This window comes from Cladophialophora immunda, assembly GCF_000835495.1.
Source record: "Cladophialophora immunda strain CBS 83496 unplaced genomic scaffold supercont1.5, whole genome shotgun sequence".
NCBI lineage: Eukaryota > Fungi > Ascomycota > Eurotiomycetes > Chaetothyriales > Herpotrichiellaceae > Cladophialophora > Cladophialophora immunda.
Genome location: NW_015622545.1, coordinates 1,700,538 through 1,715,115, shown reverse-complemented (window position 1 = coordinate 1,715,115; position 14,578 = coordinate 1,700,538). Strand labels below are relative to the sequence as shown.

At 55.5% G+C, this 14,578-nt stretch overlaps 3 protein-coding genes across 7 annotated transcripts; 1 reads left to right on the top strand and 2 right to left on the bottom strand.

Annotated features, from left to right (window-relative positions):
• Window positions 1-548: 548 nt before the first annotated feature.
• On the bottom strand, window positions 549-1,300 carry PV07_08817 (uncharacterized protein). Its single transcript, XM_016396015.1, has one exon. It carries the CDS (start codon window positions 948-950, stop codon window positions 636-638), a length of 315 nt encoding a protein of 104 aa, XP_016245871.1. The 5' UTR covers window positions 951-1,300; the 3' UTR covers window positions 549-635.
• Window positions 1,301-5,636: 4,336 nt separating this feature from the next.
• PV07_08816 (uncharacterized protein) lies at window positions 5,637-9,239 on the bottom strand. Its single transcript, XM_016396014.1, has 4 exons — window positions 9,040-9,239; window positions 7,806-8,962; window positions 7,516-7,757; window positions 5,637-7,456 (listed from the first exon to the last, which is right to left on the bottom strand). The coding sequence occupies exons 1-4, from the start codon at window positions 9,195-9,197 to the stop codon at window positions 5,978-5,980; spliced, it is 3,036 nt and encodes a 1,011-aa protein (XP_016245870.1). The 5' UTR covers window positions 9,198-9,239; the 3' UTR covers window positions 5,637-5,977.
• Window positions 9,220-14,072, top strand: PV07_08815 (the record flags this gene model as incomplete). 5 transcript variants are annotated; one of them, XM_016396009.1, is made up of 7 exons in its annotated part: window positions 9,220-9,521; window positions 9,578-9,606; window positions 9,654-9,702; window positions 9,763-10,015; window positions 10,064-10,211; window positions 10,266-11,333; window positions 11,398-14,072. In XM_016396009.1, exons 1-7 carry the CDS (start codon window positions 9,435-9,437, stop codon window positions 13,919-13,921), a joined length of 4,158 nt encoding a protein of 1,385 aa, XP_016245865.1. In that variant the 5' UTR covers window positions 9,220-9,434. The 5 variants fall into 5 exon arrangements, with proteins under 5 accessions (XP_016245865.1, XP_016245868.1, XP_016245866.1 ...); XM_016396012.1 differs by having other exon boundaries at window positions 9,654-10,015; window positions 11,398-13,921; XM_016396010.1 differs by having other exon boundaries at window positions 9,654-10,015; window positions 10,064-11,333; window positions 11,398-13,921.
• Window positions 14,073-14,578: the final 506 nt, after the last annotated feature.

Genomic DNA, 14,578 nt, shown 5'->3' with positions numbered 1-14,578 from the left:
GGGGAGGCGGTGAGAGGTGAGGAACCGGAAGACTCATCGCCTGATGATCGAGTTCCACAGGAGCCCTCGGCCAGACCGCACCGGAGCGGCGATTCAGTGTCAACGGCATCGACTCCGGGACCGGCGGCTGGTCTTCTGGCATCGGTCCGGTCGGTATACGTATGCAGACACCCACCTCCGGATTCACGAACCACGGCTCCCTCCTTTGGCCACTGCATGCGCTATCTGGTCAGGGCACATGAATATGGTATGGAGGCTGGCCTCCAATGTCAACGTCGACCGGAAACATCAGCTGGGAATGCAGCAGTCCATTCAGTCTTTCATGGGAGCGAATCCGCCACTGGGAGGTTCAATGGAGACAGCACGAAACAGAACCACGACAAAGACTGCACATGAACATTCAGATGTAAAAGCAAAGAGACTCAAAACGCAAGGCGCGTTTGTTAGGCAGTGATCTTGTTGTTGGGGGCTTGTTGGACTGCTATCATTTGACACAAAAACACAGATCTTCTTCGCGGCAGCGTTCACTGTATAGAAGCTGTCTGCTGGACGAAGGCAAGCTTGCCTTTTTGGTGGCAAGGGAGTCCCATTGTCTAGACCTTCTGTTCTCACTCGACTGAGGCTTTTTTGCAGCTTCAAGGCGTGCGCTTCTTCGGAGTTGTTGTTGTGGCGCTTCTTTCGTGATGCCTCGGGCCCGCTTTCCTGTGGATGATCAGATCGAACTCTTGTTGTACATTTGGGAAACGGGCACACCACTTCGTCGTTGCGCGGCCAAAGCGGTGTTCTCGGAGACCTCCGGTCTTTCGCTGGCTAGCCATGGCCGGTGGAATTGAAGGGGGCTCATAGCCTGTTGATCTAGCCGCCGGGTCTAGAAGCGAAACGGTGATGACGCTGCGAATCATCGGGACACGTTCCCACAGCACACTATGGTGGGCACGCTGCTCGGACATCCTTGTCGCAAGTTGGAGCAGATTCCCATGCTCTCCAGCCACGCATGAACTTGAGATCTCTCACGATTTCCTTGTGAGTTCTGTTTGTTCGATTTGCTATTTCAGTAGCCCCATGAGCTCAATGCGTTGCTGTTCAGAAGTCCTTCCGTTGCTGCTCAATTTGAGGCAATAGACTTTCCTCTGTTGTTTCAACTGTCATAGATCGTAGCTCAGCGTGTAAGCCACCGGACTTTCGAGGCATCCTTGACCCTTCGTCCTGCGGGTCAGGTGCGCGCGAATCGTCTTGTGATCTCACCACAGACGAGCCATCAAGTAATCAACAGCGATAGGCTCAAAGAGTTGAACGGCAGGATCAGGGAGTTGATCGATTGCAGCTTTGAGACGCATATGAAGGTCGGGAGCAACGGTCTGGCAGGTATTCAAGGAGAGCTAGCCTATCGCCGTTAGCTCACGGCATAGCGTGCTAGCTGTTCTGTCGCCTTGGCAACTAACAGCAACAACGTGCTTCAGTGCCCTCTTGGGTGTTACACGGGATCGACTTGTTGGTGCATGAAAAGCCCAATTGGGAAATTCTACGTCTTGGCAGCCTTGATACTCGCGGACTGCGTCCTCTTCAAACTGCTTGGGTATCAGGACCACTGCACGGCTGGAAGGGCACGCACAAGTCCTCCGACACAATGCATTTGCAGCGGCGATGTGCCGTTGATGCCCGGCTGTGCCAATGTGTATGCCACTGCGCCGACAGTGTTGCGCCCACCACCGCCCTTCTGCCACTGGAACCAGATCGCCAACTGCCTCGTTCATTCTCTGGTTTGGGCGTCTTCCTCGCGAGTCAGGATCAGTCTGCGTGCCTCCCATGCGTAACTTGCCGCATTTCTCAGTAGAGAGTACGTGGGAACTCTCTCTGATCTGGACATTGCACTGAGCCGAGTTGCTCGTCCACCGCCGCGGCCTCATGGAATTGGCCCATGGACAGGCCTGACACAAAACTCTTCGGGCACCAATCCTCGCTGTCCGTGGGCCAATTCCATGAGGTACCACGCCTGACGAAGAGGCAGAACAAAAGAATGGGTCGTTACAGAGCAGGACCTCGTCCGATTCAGCCTCGTTCCCGCACCCTGTGGTGCCTGCGCCGCCCAAACCGACTTTCCTACCAGCCCACCCATTCCTCATAAACATTCATGATACAGACACCGCCTGCTGCAAACGAGGAGGAGTTTGGAAAAAAACATATCTTGCTTTCGATTCCCATCCGGAAGACCTCCTATGCAGGTCTCTCTACTTCAGCCGCAAGGGTTTGCTTGATCAGTGCTCTTCCTCACCACTAAGATTGCCAATCTGCTCTCGGGTCTCCCTCCCGTTACAATCACCTACTCACCCTCCTGAATACTCACGTATACTCACAAACGCTATCCCTTATCGATATCGTCCTCACTATTATCAATCTCACCTCCCTCGACTAGACCGTAGCCATCAGATGGGTCTGGAGGAGTCTGGACCTGGAACTCAGACGCATCACATCAATCATTGACAGGCGGAACGGCAGGATTTGTGTACACAGTTTAGACAAAACCAGGCTTCATACTCCGAAGTATAGCGATTTGATTGAGCAATCCCCTCTCTTGCCACTAGGCCTGCTAGATTGTTTCTTGAGTCTTCCTCCTGTTGCGACTACTTTCTGCGGTCCCCCTCCTGTTATAGGTTATAGCGTAGTGTCAACACCGAGTGTTCGACGCCCGAAGTCCTGCAGTCGGACTCTTTCAACGCTCCACGAGTGAGACGAGCGTTGCACAGCCGGTTCCCGAAGCTTGGAAGACGGGTGCAACCTGGATGTCTCCCCTTCTGACGGGTGTTTCCTTCTCTTTCCCGTGAGACCTCGGGGCGGAGCCTTGAGAGGTTGCGGGGTGGCTCATGCCCGCTTCTTCGAGCGGGTGTCATGTCGAGAACAAGCACGGAGCATAATCAGCGAATGGTTGGTAGTAGGGACAGAAACAGGTAGGCCGCGGTGGCCGCATCGAGGGTTGTGTCGAGGCTGCAGACAACACCGATCATCAACGTCGAAGACGGCACTTGGAAGCATCCTCCAATATGCTGACGTCCGAGCATTGGGGGGCCGCCAGCAGTAGCGCCGTGTTGGAGCTCATGTGATGAAGCCGGTTGCAAGTATGTTTGGACATGAATGAAGGGGGCAGTATTCAAAGACGCCGAATGCCTGCGCAGGCAAGGACCTGTGGGACGAACGAGGGAGGAAGAACAGCGGAGGAAGATCCAAGGGCGGACGGAGCCTTTCGCTGCGAGGCAAAACCACACTGGTGCTCACCCTAGGACGGACGACTCATGTCAGCAGCAATTTCAAGTCCCTCCTAATTTCATGCAGCTTTGCGGTCGATCGTGTGTACCCTCCGGCATGTGCGATATTCAGGTCAAGACATTGTGCTGAGCGAAAGCCCACCTAATTTTCCTCTGAACAACACTCTGTCGGTCCTCCGCTGATCGAATCTCCTCGGTCTATTCCCCAGTTGAGTGTCCTGCAGCTCTGACGGGCATGTTCGCAGGCGTCTTCATTGAGTTCTGTTGAAGTGAACTTTGTCCTTCCTCAGGACTTTGAAGGCTCGGTGTTGTCATTTCGAGAGGATCGGGGAGTCAGGATCGCTTTGGGCATGAAGATCGAGGACGATGTGCATTTGAGTGCTCAGGACTTGATCGAGCTAGTGCTGTACCCGCATCAGGAGTGATCTCTTCCGTATTCAACATGAAGACAAAAGGTGGTTGGAGATGCTCCATTGTGCGCTGGTCGAAAGCGCAGCTGCGCATTCACTTTCACATGCTGTTGTTTACACTCGCTGCTTTGGGCAGGTGAGGCGGAACGAACCTCGGCACAAGGCTGGCTTCCAGGGCCAGCCTTGTGCCATTTCAGGAGTTGGCGCCATCGCGTCTGGATTAGACGTTTGGCCGCGTCTTTACCGGCGAAGCGTTCACCTTTCTGCGCATTCCAGAGGATGATTGCAAACAACCATCCGCAAGAGAGAATGCGCAAGGTCCCCTTTACATACCACCGAGAAGACGTCAGATTTTGCCTACCTTGGTGACCGGTTTGTACCATTGTGCCTTCACGCCAACGAGGTGGGAATACTACCAGTTCCCTGCAAGCGACACAAGGAGCAGGAGCAGAGACGCCGAGGGGGCCAGACACGCGACGCCGTTGTCCGTTCTCGAAGCCAGCGGGCTGCAAGGTCGACACCGATCCTAGGCATGCAAGCGGCACCAATCCCCAAAGTGATGTCTGGGCTGCGGCCTCATGCTAATGCCACTGCCAGTGCAAGTCCTGCAACGCACAACAGATCTGCCATCCTGCCTGCGCCCTAGACCAAGACACCCTTGCCCCTTTGATTTCCGACCGCAAACCGGCGACCTCTGTGAGAATTAGGGGACGATTGAACAAGGCTTGGAGTTTCAGGAGTCCAGAGAAACCCGGATTCTGGCCGTAAGAGATGGGAATGGTGCAACAAGAGACGACTCGGTGGGACTACACCTCAGACAAGAATGTCACTGCGGCCACGATTCAGCAGGCGCAGGGAGCTGTGCTCGGCGACCATCGTCGGGCGTCCTGGCGTTGGCCGCCCCGTTGAGAGTACTATGCAAGGCCTACCTGACAGTCAAAACGCTTGGCTCTCTCAGTCCGTGCCGTCCATTCGGGTTGCAACCTTGACATTGCGTTTCGTTGGGGAGAGGAGCGCGCATTCTCCTGCATCAATCGAATCGCTAATGCAGTACAAGGGAAACGCCCCTGTTGATTCTTTTCCCGTCTTTCTATTCGTTCTCGCCCACGCGAGGCTCTCGTTCCCGAAGCGCGGATTGGCCTGCTGCTGGGATTTCCTATTCTTTCTTCTCCGATGTCTTTGCCTTCCACCCGATTAGGCCACGGAGGTGGTTCAAAGGTGCAGTGTTTAATCACGGCGCTCGTCATCTCTGTTGGAGATCGATCTGGGTCCGCAGCATCGCCTCAGACAAAAGAACCTGGCGTATGCAGTCGGCGTCAACGTGAATGACCACTTCAACAGCAAAGAGGGATCTCCCTGGAGACGTGAACGTGTAGCGGATCTGTGTATTTGTGAACCCGCACTCCCACGGCATACACCATCTGCACTCCGCTTGCTACACTGCAGCTTGAAAAGCTTCCACTGCGAGGGAACGGCGACATGTCCGAGCGGTCTTGTAGATGGGCCTCGGCGGTTTCAATTTCACTTTGCCAGCTCTTCTCTAGCTATCTTTTCAACGACGTACTGGACGCCAAAGGATGTAGCTACCGAAGCAAAGATGAAACCTCACACTCCCGCCCCCGGCCCATCTGCCTTCCCAGGCCCGTGTCCTCCCCCTGTCGTACAGCTTACCATGATGATTCGCGTCGAGGAAAGCAAGAGAGGGGAGACAAGAGACAGCAGGGCAACAAGAGGTGCCACCGGCAAGAGGGGAAGATGCCCATCTCCCTCGCTCCTCGGCAACGGGAACAGCACGTGATCTTGCACAGCCTCGCAAGCATTCGATGCCTTCGCGAACGTTACACAAGACGACTTTGCAGGTTCACGAAAAGCCCCGACGCTGCCTAATCTGGGAAATCCCCTCTTAGCAGCGGTGCCACTCGCGGGCTGAGCCCCTCGACGGCTTGACGTGAATGAGAGAAAATAGCCAGATTCACATAATATATATATATACGTTCCATACACATGGCATATTACGGTTAAGATTGAGACGAAAGACCTGATGGCTTCACCGAGCACCAACATCAGACAGACTTAAATGTTCTGATAAGTCTCGACAAATCCCAGAAGCATATGAAGTTCATAGTCACGACATCGACCCAAATCCACGCAAGACGCCAACTTTTTTCCGCCCAAGAGTTCCTGACCGTCAGAGAGACTAACAGAGACCGGTTTCCACCGGACAAAAGACATTTTCCAAAGATCTTCCATCTGCCCTCCCTGCCTGATCCAGCTGCTATACATCCGAGTGTAACACGGCGACGCCCATTAAATATAAAACATACTGTCTCGCACTCGGGGATGTATCTTGACCATACTGGAGTCTGGTCCCTGTGTGTTCGTTCCGCCCCCGCTCACGCTGCCGGCCGAGCTCGCCGCCGCCGGGTCAAAGAATCCACTCAAATAGCACCGGGCCCGGTCACACACCAGGTCCGCGTAATACGCGGGCGGACAGATGCTGACGGACTTGGTGGCCCTCGCATAGAGATAGCACATGTTATGCGTCAGGTCCTCGAGGATGTCGGCGGCACTCTTGAAGGGGCCCGGGGGGACTTTGCGAGCCTGGAAGATCTCGTCATAGACGACGTAGTAATGGGCGGGCCTCGCCGTGCCTTGGATCGCGGTGTGCGCTTGTAGGTAGAAGTCCCAGTTGCGCGCCTCGGTCACGCCGCGATCGACCACGGTCCCGTGTTGCGGGTTGGACGAGCGATCCGCCTGTTCGGCCTTGGTCGGGTAGAACCGCGTGTGGTGCCGCTTCCCGACAACGACGATCGTGATGCGTGGGATCCCCTGCTTGGTCGCCGTCGCCGGGTACACCTCGGTGCAGGCCGCGCGGATCTCGGGGAGTTCGTGATCCAGGACCAGGTTGTACTGCCCCTCGGATACCCCGTCGCGATAGACCAGAATATTCTCGGGGTACGCGGTATTATGCCGTTTCCACATCTCGAGGCGCACTTTCACCAAGTCTTTGAGTCCCGCGACCAGCTCCTGCCGTGCGGTCTGGATGGCCAGGTCGGCCGGGAACTGCCCGAGCCATTTGTCGATCGAGGCGACGATGCCCACGATGCTGGGCGCTGTCGACGACGACCCCGGGGAAGGGTGAGTCACGTCGATGCCCACCACCATGGTCTTGCCCTCGGCGATGATGCCGAGTTTTGGTTGGTCCAGGCTCTGGTTCATGCCCCCTAGTTTAGCATTGATCTTCAGGGCCACGTTGGCGAAGTATTGGTCATTGTTGGGCTTCGCGAACTTCGCAGCCTGGACATTGACGTTCATAAGCCCTTCCTTCACGTCGCATGCATACTTGACCCGATTATAGATCGGCCCACTGTAGTCCGGCAGAATGATCAGGACGAGCTTTGGCGGAGGCTTGTGGGGACTGGATGTAAATCTGTGGAGCGCCGTATCAATCGCGGAGTCGACGTTACCCGGAGTGACCGTCACACGCAACCCTTTCATACACTCGCTGCAGGTTATACCCACCTCTCGAAGCTTCGCAGCGAAAGCGGTGATTGTTTTCTGTAAGTCTCCCTCGTCGCGCCAAGGATCGCGCGCTGACGGGTACGAGATCCAAAGATACGTCCACGAGTTCAATGTCGTCTTCGTGGTGAACTGGACCTGCTGCATGTTCCAACTCCCAAACCTCGTCGATGCCGACTTCTGCCCCGCGTACTTGACATTGGGAGCATTCAGCACACGGCCAGGGACAGTGAGCAACCTCGGTGTGATGCTGATGTTGAAAGCATCCTTGGTCAAGTCAGAAAACATGGCAGGCATCCAAAACGCTCTGAGTCGAGAGGACTTACCAGTGTTGAGTTGTTGCCAACAGCCAACATCTTCGCTCCCGACGTGACGATGGACATGGCATTCTGTGCCGGCTTGCGGACGGCAAATCGGATCATCTGCTGCGTCTGGCTAGGGCTTAATTGCGTGTTGCAAGTCTGCCCAGGGATGACCATGCAGACTTGGGCGGGGAGGTAGGATGGTCGATCCTTGCTGCCGACATTGACGACGGGTAACTTGGGTTCAGACACGGCGATGTTATATTCTGGCAACACATTAGCACGAGCCCTCGCAGTTAGGAAGTCTTCCATACGGGAGCGGAAGAAGTCGTAGACGCTGATGTAGCGTCCTTGGAGGGGAGGTGCCGGGCCTGCTTTCTTGCCCTTCTTCCCCTTGCCACCACCTCCTTGAGCGGATCCCGATGCCGATGTCTCGCCCTGGCTGTCCATCCAGAACTCGACATCTTTCGCCCCAGCGCCGTACTCGGAGATCCGAGGAGGGTGTTCCAGCCCGGCTCCGTCCCGTGGCGTGGCAAGCCCTTCGATAACCTTGATCCTGGGAATCGGCCGGCCGGCCGAGTTCTTTCGGACGATGTGCGTGACGTTGACTGAGAGCTTCCTTACGAAACTCCCAACTTTGGGTCTATTGAAGCCAATGCTCGCGGCATATGCGCTCATGACTCGATCGAGTGGGCCATCCTCATAAAACGCCCCGTGCTTGACCTGGATGTTCATGAGCAGCCGCCCGGTAGCCGCTCGGACACTGAAGAAAAACCCGCGGATGGCGGTCAGCCCGGCGCCAAGTGAAGACCTCTCAAAGTCTGCCGCGTCCAGCGCATAATGCCGGTTCGCTCCAATGGAGGCAATCTCTGCAGCGGCTTTGGGATTGTGTCCAACAACAATGTTCAGCGCCTGGATGATTTCTTCCCTGGATCCCAGCAACGTCCCTGCGTTTGTTGAAGTGAGCTGATTCAGCAGCTCAGACACGGTCAAGGAACCCGTGTGCGAGAGGCGGATGCGGTAGTGTTTGGCGTCTGCCCCGGGACTGTCTTCGCCCTCAACCCGGTAGACGACATCATAGTTGTCTCCAACAAGATCAATCTTAGTCGAGCTTATGAGAGTCGATCTGAAGTCTGTGGCGACCTTGTCTTTGTATTGGGCCAAATGATCCTCAAGGAGCAATTCGACGAGTCGGCGCGCTTTCTTTCCTTTGGGCTGTTGGCCTGCGCCGTCGGGCAAAATCTCCAGGTGGTATCTCTGGAGAACGAGGCTGGCGGACGATGCCACCGCCATGTAATTTGTCCACAGCAATACTTCTCTTCCTTGAGTACCAAAACCCGGACGAGGAGGGAGTTTCGCGATCAGGGAGGATGGAGACGTCTTTGTCGGTGGGGCTTTCGCGCTCGCCTCGATCTTATCCTCGAGGGCCCGGATGGCCCGGTCGGGTAGGGCATCGCCGCCCGATTCGTGACTGAGGCGGACGGAGGGCAGTTAGTGCTTCGGTCCATCAAAACTGTAAACAGGCGAGCAGGATCAGGAAGGGCTTACGAGAACAGTGCCACCTCAGACTGTGTTCCACCTCCACGCCCTCTCCCGAAACTCTGGCCGCCTCTGGAGGGGCCTCCCCTCCCTCTCGGGTGGTAGGGCAGATTGTCGCCGCGCCCGCGGCCACCACCCCGACCTCGGGATGCTTGGTTCCCAGACATATTCACAATATATATATAAGACGTTTTCCAAGAATTGACGGCCAGAGGATCAGGAAGAAGCTCAGGAAGACGAGGTGCAGCTTCAGGCTTTGACTCTTTGTACCCCGCCGCGGGGTAGGACACGTGGCTGTCTGCGTAAGGCTGAATGCGGTGAGACCGCACAATGGATATTGTAGGTGACAAAGAACACCTCCGAACCGAACCATCTTCTTTGATCAGCTTTCCCACCAAAGCAAAATGGAGTCTCCTGGGCGGCAGTATCGACCGCGTGGCTATCAGCTGGAGATGCTGGAGCAGAGCCTTGCCCAGAATATCATTGCAGTGGTATACACATCCAGATGATCTGCCCGCAGCAGCCTTGTTCTAACCGCGAGAATTAGATGGATACAGGGAGCGGCAAGACTCAAATGTCAGCTCAAGAACTGGTCCAACTGGCCTGGCTGACTGAATGCATAGAGCAATCCTTCGAATTCAGGAAGAGCTCGAGCGCTGTTCTCAGGACAAGGTAACCGATATAGTTTATGCAGCCTGATGGCAATCAGCTTATAGAGTACAACAACTCTAGCTTGTTTGGTTTCTCGCGCCTACAGTGGCCTTGTGCACTCAACAGCACGAGGTCATGCTATCCCAATTGCCAGCTGCGAGGACGAAACTGCTGCTCGGTGCCGACAATGTCGACCGCTGGAGCGAACAGAGAATTTGGGACGCGGCATTGAGTGGTGTGCAGATTGTGGTCTCAACGCATGCCGTCCTCCTCGACGCCCTTGCGCATGGCTTTGTCCAGATGACGAGGCTGGCTCTGTTGGTGTTCGACGAAGGTGAGCCGAGCACATCATCTCAGGAGAATGAAACTCATCCTAAACCAGCCCATCACTGCCGCAAAAAACACCCGGCGAACAGGATCATGGAGGATTTCTACCATCCGAAAAAGCTGCGCTTTGGTCCAGACTCGGTGCCTCACATTCTGGGTCTGACCGCCAGTCCAATAGTGAAATCGAAGCGCAAGGAATTAGAGTCAGTGTTTGGTCTCGGACAGTCCCTAGTTAAACTGCTCATTGACGCCAATAGCGCCCTAGAAAAGAACCTGGATGCGACTTGTCGCTCCCCTCGCGTGCAAAGAGACGAGATGTTGCAATTTGTCCACAGGCCTGTCCTGAAAACAATAAAATACGAGTCCACCACTCTAACCGCAAGTCCACTCCAAAGTACGGCGCTGTTGCTTCTGGGCAGAATAGGTCGAAAGCTCGTTACCCACTGGGACGACTTCACAGCTCCCGATCCGCTAAACCTTGGAACACGTCTTCCAGCCGGCGGTCACGAGGAGCAATTGGTCAGATTCAAGAGAAGAGCCGACCATATCTATGAAGAACTCGGACCGTGGGCTGCCGATTACTTCATTATACAATCTATCAAGGCACTGAGCGAAAGCTTCCACGCCCAGCATGAATACCTCCTTGGGTTCGCCCCCGCCGAGAAGACCAAGCTAATCGAGATACTTGGTCCGATGTCATCGTTCATGTTAAGTAGGACTGCCAACGCCGAGGACAACATGCTCATCTCTCCAAAGGCTGAGAGCCTGATACAATTTCTTGCTGAACAAGATGCCGAAAGATGTTCTGGGCTCGTGTTTGTCAAACAGCGTGCTACCGTCAGTGTATTAAACGCTCTGCTCTCACGGCACGCGCAGACGAAGAACATATTTCGATGCACGACATTCGTGGGACTGTCGAACAGCGGTAAGAAGCGATACTCCATGGCTGAACTGCTGGACTTGAAAGCACAGCGTGAGGCATTGACCGAACTGAGGGCTAAAGTTAAGAACCTTATCATCGCAACGGATGTCCTGGAAGAAGGCATCGATGTCACCGCCTGCAACCTGGTGGTCTGTTTCGATGTCCCCGCAAACCTCAAATCATTCTTGCAGCGAAGGGGGAGGGCTAGGCAGGAGCAATCTACCTTCGCCATTCTGGTGGACAGCAAGGTTGAGGGCAAAGATAAAGTCCCGCTCTGGCAGCAGCTCGAAGCCGACATGATTCGACTCTATCAAGATGAGAGCAGATTGGCCCAGACCTGCTTAGTGGAAGACCAGGAGCCTGAGGAGAAGGTCCCGTTTGTGATCGCCGTTCCCTCCACAGGGTAAGTGAGCCCTCTACAGGCACTCAGCTTCTGGTATTCTTGAGCTGACGCATTGGTCAAAAAGGGCAAGACTGACTATTGACATGGTAATGGGACGTCTTTATCACTTCTGCTCCAAGCTACCTCCGCAGCCTTACGTCGATCACCAGCCTACCTTTAGCATCACTCAAGACCCGCGGACGGGCCTATTCACGGCGACTGTGACCCTTCCTAGTTGTATTAATGCTTCCGTGCGGCAAGCACACGGATGCACAGCATGGCAAACTAAGCAGGCGGCGAGGAAAGATGCCGCCTTTCAAGCTTACCAGGCACTGTTTGACGCGGGTTTGTTGAACGATAACCTTCTTCCTCTCACAGATGAAAGTACATTGGCGGCTGATCAAGTCAATCATCTCCCGCCAGTAGTGGAAGTCAACGCACAGTTTGACCCCTGGTTTGAACAGGCTCAGGCTTGGACGGCCCCCGACCTGCACAGAACTGATGTCATTTTCCAGGCGCAGAGCACAGACGGCGGCAGCACCGTAACTGTGTTCGAATATTCTCTGACGACGCCGTCAAAAATACCGTTGATACAACCCATCAAGATGTTCTGCGACGAGAGCGTCAATGTCATAATCAGACTGGGGAAACCGAGGAAAATAGGCTCTCTGACACCCGACGCTGTGGATGACATGAGGCAAGCGACAGACCTCCTACGGCGAGCAGTTCACTCTGATCGCCTCCCAGACCGTGGAAATGACTTCGTTGCACTGTTCACGCCCAATGTCGAAGACGGAGGTGTAGCGAAATGGCTGGCATTGAACCAGGCGCGAAGGTTGGCCTTGGATCATTTCAGCACAGACCTACCCTGCCGGGGCTTTGTACGAACTCCTTCATTGTCCGGTCAGCCGTTCATCTTCCGCGCCTGGCATGTGCAGGTGATTTCTCCACAAGAATCCATTGTCGAGGTCGAGTGCACGGCGCTGTTGAGACGACGGCACTTTCTCCGTCCGGCCACGCTGTCCACGGGCTTTCCTTCGGATGCTGAGGGTCGAACCCAACGATTCCCGGCAAAAGATGCGACCGTTGACGCCCTGGACATTAATTCGGCTTTATTCGGCCTCTTCATTCCCGCCGTGCTCCAGTTTTTGGAGGTATATCTAGTTGCACAGGAACTGTGCACGACCGTTCTCCGTTCAGTCTCCGTTACTAACATCGGACTGGTCGTCACGGCGCTCAGCTGTCCTTCGGCGGAGTGGGTCACCAACTATCAGCGGCTGGAGCATGTTGGCGACTCGGTCCTCAAGTTCATTGTTAGTCGGCAGCTCTTCCTCGACCATCCTGGCTTCCACGAGGGCTACCTCTCGCATTCGCGGGCCAAGATAACGTCCAACAACACTCTCGCCCATGCGGCAATCCGAACTGGCCTAGACGCCTTCATCATCGCCGACGCCGTGCGCATGGGGCCAGACCGCTATCCTCGCATATCCAGCATGAGGACTGGGCCTCGTCCAAAGCAGGGAAGACGCCTCAGCTCAAAGGTCCTGGCGGACGTGGTCGAAGCTTTGATTGGAGCCGCATATGTTGACGGAGGGATCGACCTAGCCGGTGCCTGCATCAACACCTTCCTGCCCAACTTGCGCCCTCTTGAGGCGCTGTCCAGTTTCGAAGCCAATCGTCCCGGCGCCGGCGCCACTGATTTGACAAACTTTGTCGTCAAAGCGGAGAATATCCTGCGATACCGGTTCCTCCGCAAGGATCTCTTGCTCGAGGCTCTGACCCACCCCACCTGCGAGAGAGACGTGCACACGGAATCCTACCAGCGGCTGGAATTCCTCGGCGATGCCGTGTTGGACATGTTGGTTGTCTCCCACCTGGCCCAGCTGGACCTCGCCCAGGGCGACATGACTCGAATCAAGGCCGCCATCGTCAACGGCGCCCTGCTCGGCTTCTTTTGCCTCGAACTGTCCTCGGACGAAGACGTCGTCTCCATTGAAGAAGACAGGCGGCCCAGCGGCGAGGGGAAGGGTGTGTTCAGCAGCACGGTGCGCCGCGAGCGACGACACCTGTGGGCGCACATGCGGTTCCACAGCCCGGAGGTCGCGCTGGCCCGGGAGCGCAGTCTCGAGCGCTACCGAGAGCACCGGGCCGCCATTCGAACCTCGCTGGCAACAGAGCCGCTCTACCCGTGGGCCGAGCTCGCGCGGCTGAGGCCGGAGAAATTCCTCTCCGACATCATCGAAAGTGTCATCGGCGCCATCTTCGTCGACTCGCACGGCGAGCTGGAGCCGTGCGAGCGCTTCCTGGAGCGGCTCGGCATCTGGGACTACCTGCGGCGTGTTTGTGCGCAGCCCGTCGACACCGAACATCCGAGGTCAGCCCTCGTTCGTCTTGTCGGGGCGCCCGCATCCATCAAATACGTCACTGAAGTCGACGGGTATGGCCCCGCGGGGGACAAGTTGTACCGCTGCACAGTGAGTGTGGATGGAGAAGTCGTCGCCGAGGTGCGTGAGGTCGCGTCCTCGGACGACGCTGCGACCATTGCGGCCGCGATGGCGAGGCAAGAGATCCTTGCCGGAAGAAATACCACGGCAAATGCTACAGACTGACGGTGCTGGAGCTTTTGGTTTTGTTTGCAAAAGGGGTTGCACGGGGACGTGCCAGGGACCGGCTATCACGACTATAATGAGGAACTCGATATCACGCTCACAGGCTATCACGCTATAACGAGAAACTGGATATCACGACTGTAACGACGAACAGGATATCACGACTGTATCGACGAACAGGATATCACGACTGTAACGACGAACAGGATATCGGTCGATAAATCCATCGAATGGGGGCGAGAACGATGCTGGTTACTTCGTGCATAATATACTATCATCTACTACAAAATGCTATTGCACTAGCGTTATCGTCATATTCAAACCTCGCTAGACTCATACGGGCTCGGGACATCTTCCTCTCATAGCTTGAAGTCACAGAGAACCATCCCTGGAGGTTCATGGCCAGGAAAACGGCGCCCTCGACATGACCACCGATGCAGCATGGAACCCGCTGGATAGTATAGGCGTAGCTATCTATTCAACCAAGAAAATTTTCTCCCTTTGGTGTACAATATACAGAGTGAGTAATGCGATCACTCCCCCTCCTGAACCTATATTCCCAGGTTCATAAGTCGAACCGCCAGATCGCTTTCAGCTCCCTTTCGCTTTTGATCGGTGCGTCGTGGTCCGGATCCTCGGTGCTCGTGATGGCTTGCA